At 40.6% G+C, this 3,464-nt stretch overlaps 1 protein-coding gene across 1 annotated transcript; it reads left to right on the top strand.

Annotated features, from left to right (window-relative positions):
* The first annotated feature begins 1,730 nt into the window (after positions 1 to 1,730).
* On the top strand, positions 1,731 to 2,309 carry LOC107489461 (uncharacterized). Its single transcript, XM_016110208.1, has one exon. It carries the CDS (start codon positions 1,731 to 1,733, stop codon positions 2,307 to 2,309), a length of 579 nt encoding a protein of 192 aa, XP_015965694.1.
* Positions 2,310 to 3,464: the final 1,155 nt, after the last annotated feature.

Genomic DNA, 3,464 nt, shown 5'->3' with positions numbered 1-3,464 from the left:
GGATAAGGAGAGCAGAAAGAGGAAAGTTCATAGTTGGTGAAGAAGGGTCAGAGGAATCAGAGGGAGAAGATCAAGTCATGGATGATGAGATGCAAAATCCTCCTGGAGGGGTCAACAATAATGGTGGACAAGCTAGAAGGGTGTTATCCTCGTATACTATCCCTGATCCAAGACATTGTGGGAGCAGTATTTCTACACCAAATGTTCATGCCCATAACTTTGAGTTGAAACCTCAGCTCATCACTTTGGTACAGAACAATTGCTCTTATGGAGGGGGACCTCTTGAAGACCCAAATCAACATCTCTCTGTTTTTCTGAGGATATGCAATACAGTGAAGACAAATGGAGTACATCCAGATGTTTACAAGTTGTTGCTATTTCCGTTCTCTTTGAGGGATAAAGCCACTCAATGGCTAGAATCATTCCCCAAAGAAAGCCTCAATGATTGGAATGAAGTGATGGGCAAATTTCTAGCAAAGTTCTACCCACCTCAAAAGATCATCAAGTTGAAGACAGAGGTCCAGACTTTTAGGCAAATGGAAGGGGAGTCATTGTATGAAGCCTGGGCTTGAGTTATCTAATTCCTTTGTTGATTGGTAATTGGAGAAATTGCTAATTGGTTTGGAGTGCACTAAAGCTAGTTTTTCCTTGGGAGTTGGCTAGGACTTGTGGCTCAAGTCAATTCATCTACTTGACTTTCCTTTATTTAGTAAGGGTTAACTAAGTGGTAGCAATGAACAATTCTCATCACAATTGAGAAGGATAACTAGGATAGGACTTCTAATTTTCATACCTTGCCAAGAGCCTTTTATGGATGTTAGTTTATTTTCATTGCCATTTACTTTTCATGCTTCTTATCCAAAACCCCAAAACATATTTCTAACCAATAACAAGGCACTTTATTACAATTCCTAGGGAGAACGACCCGAGGTTTGAATACTTCGGTTTATAAATTTAGGGGTTTGTTTTAGTGACAAACAACTTTTTTGTATGAAAGGATTATTGCTTGGTTTAGAAACTATACTTTGACGAGATTTTATTTGAGAAATTCTAAACCGTCAAAAATCCATTCGTCACAAAGCTACCACCCCATCTCTCCAAATAACTTCCAGCAACAACAATCACCTCCCATCATATCACCAATTGACTATCATGAAACTAGAATCTCAAGTCCTGAGGCAGCCTTACAAACACTTGCCCAAAACACACAATCAATTGCTCAAACCACTCAAACCTTGCTCAAGGGACAAAATAGATATAAAGCTACCATAAGGAACCTCGAGCAGCAGGTGGGACAGTTGGCTAAACAAGCTGAACGGCCAACCAATGTTCTTACAAGTGATACAATCCCTAACCCAAGGGAAGAATGTAAAGCTCTGTAGTTGAGGAGTGGCAAGATAGTAGGAGAAGACTCCACCAAGGAAGCAACAAAGCCCAAGGAGCAAGACACAATAGACAAGTAGAGGGATGAAGAGGCATCAACATCCAAAAAGAGCAAAGAAAGTGTGGAGCCACATAGCAAGGTGCCAATTCAAGAGGGCAATACCAACAACAAGGTGAAATTGAAGTCACAATAAGAGGACAGGAATGAAGGAGTAAAAGCTTATGTACCCAAGCTACCCTACCCCACCAGGATACACAAAGGAACAAAGGACCAACAATTCCCAAAATTTTTGGAAATCTTTAAGAAACTTGAAATCAACATTCCTTTGGCCGAGGCTTTGGAGTAAATGCCATTATATGTAAAATTTCTTAAAGAATTGATCACCAAGAAGAGAAGCTGGCAGGAGAATGAAACTGTGATTCTTACTCAAGAGTGTAGTGCCATCATTCAAAAAGGGTTACCTCCAAAACTCAAAGACCCTGGCAGCTTCCTCATACCCTGCACGATTGGGAGTATGGCCGTTGACAAATCACTTTGTGACCTGGGAGCAAGCATTAACCTAATGCCCCTTACCATGATGAAGAAGATGATGATTGAAGAGCTTAAACCCACAAGGATGTCACTTCAACTTGCTGACAGATCCATCAAAGTACCAAATGGAGTAGTTGAGAATCTCTTGGTGAAAGTGGGAATTTTTATATTCCCAGCCGACTTTGTGGTCTTAGATATGGATGAAGAAGGAAATAATTTAGTTATTCTTGGTAGACCCTTTTTGGCCACTGCTAGAACAATCATTGGTGTGGAAAAGGGGGAGATGATCTTTAGAGTACATGATGAGCAAATGACTATAAACATCTTCAAGGCAATGCAATACCCTGCTGAGAAAGAAAGTTGCATGAGGATTGATGTTGCAACACCCTGTTGAGAAAGAAAATTGCATGAGGATTGATGTAGTAGATTCTTTGGTTGAAGAAGTGCTTGACACGAACCATCAAATGAAACAAGAGGAAGCCCATAACATCAAGGGACAAGAAGAAAACACGTTGGAAGCATCAAAGGAACCAAGTGAAGCTACCAAAGAAGAGGCACCACAACAAGAGTTGAAACCACTACCCCCTCATCTTAAATATGCATTTCTTGGTGAGAAGGATAGCTTCCCAGTAATCATCAATTCCACATTGAATGCAGAAGAAGAAGAAAAGCTCCTTGTGGTTTTGAAAGCTCACAAAGAGGCATTGGGATGGACCATTGATGACTTGAAAGGCATAAGCCCTGCTGTATACATGCACAAGATACTCTTAGAGGAGGGTTCCAAACCGGTGGTACAACCCCAAAGAAGATTGAATCCTACAATGAAGGAAGTTGTTCAAAAGGAAGTCTTGAAGTTGTGTAAGGCTGGGATCATCTACCCTATATCTGACAGCCCATGGGTCAGTCCAGTGCAAGTAGTGCCTAAGAAAGGGGGGATGACTGTCATTGTTAATGAGAAGAATGAGCTTATCCCAACACGAACAGTGACAGGGTGGAGAATGTGCATAGACTATAGAAGGCTGAATGATGCTACACGAAAAGACCACTTTCCTCTCCCCTTCATTGATCAGATGCTTGAAAGGTTGGCTGGCCATGCCTACTATTGTTTTCTTGATGGATATTCTGGATATAATCAGATAGTGGTTGACCCCATGGATCAAGAGAAGACCTCCTTCACTTGTCCCTTTGGAGTTTTTGCATACAGGAGAATGCCATTTGGACTGTGTAATGCCCCAGCTACATTTCAAAGGTGCATGCTATCAATCTTCTCAGACATGGTAGAAAAATTTATTGAAGTATTTATGGATGATTTCTCTGTTTTTGGTGATTCCTTCAATACTTGCTTGCACCATCTTACCTTAGTCTTGAAAAGATGCCAAGAAACAAACTTAGTTTTGAATTGGGAGAAATGCCATTTCATGGTACCCGAAGGCATTGTTCTTGGTCATAAAATTTCAAGAAAAGGTATAGAAGTTGACAAGGCAAAAGTAGAAATTATAGAAAAACTTCCTTTGCCAACTAGTGTGAAAGCCGTTAGAAGTTTCTTAGG

Source organism: Arachis duranensis, chromosome 5 (assembly GCF_000817695.3).
Source record: "Arachis duranensis cultivar V14167 chromosome 5, aradu.V14167.gnm2.J7QH, whole genome shotgun sequence".
NCBI lineage: Eukaryota > Viridiplantae > Streptophyta > Magnoliopsida > Fabales > Fabaceae > Arachis > Arachis duranensis.
The sequence above is the reverse complement of the archived record's forward strand: the minus strand, read 5'-3'. Positions and strand labels throughout refer to the sequence as shown.

Bases quoted from the DNA above. Each gene is read 5' to 3' on its own strand.
- LOC107489461 (XM_016110208.1), top strand. From the start codon at position 1,731: ATGCCATTATATGTAAAATTTCTTAAAGAATTGATCACCAAGAAGAGA.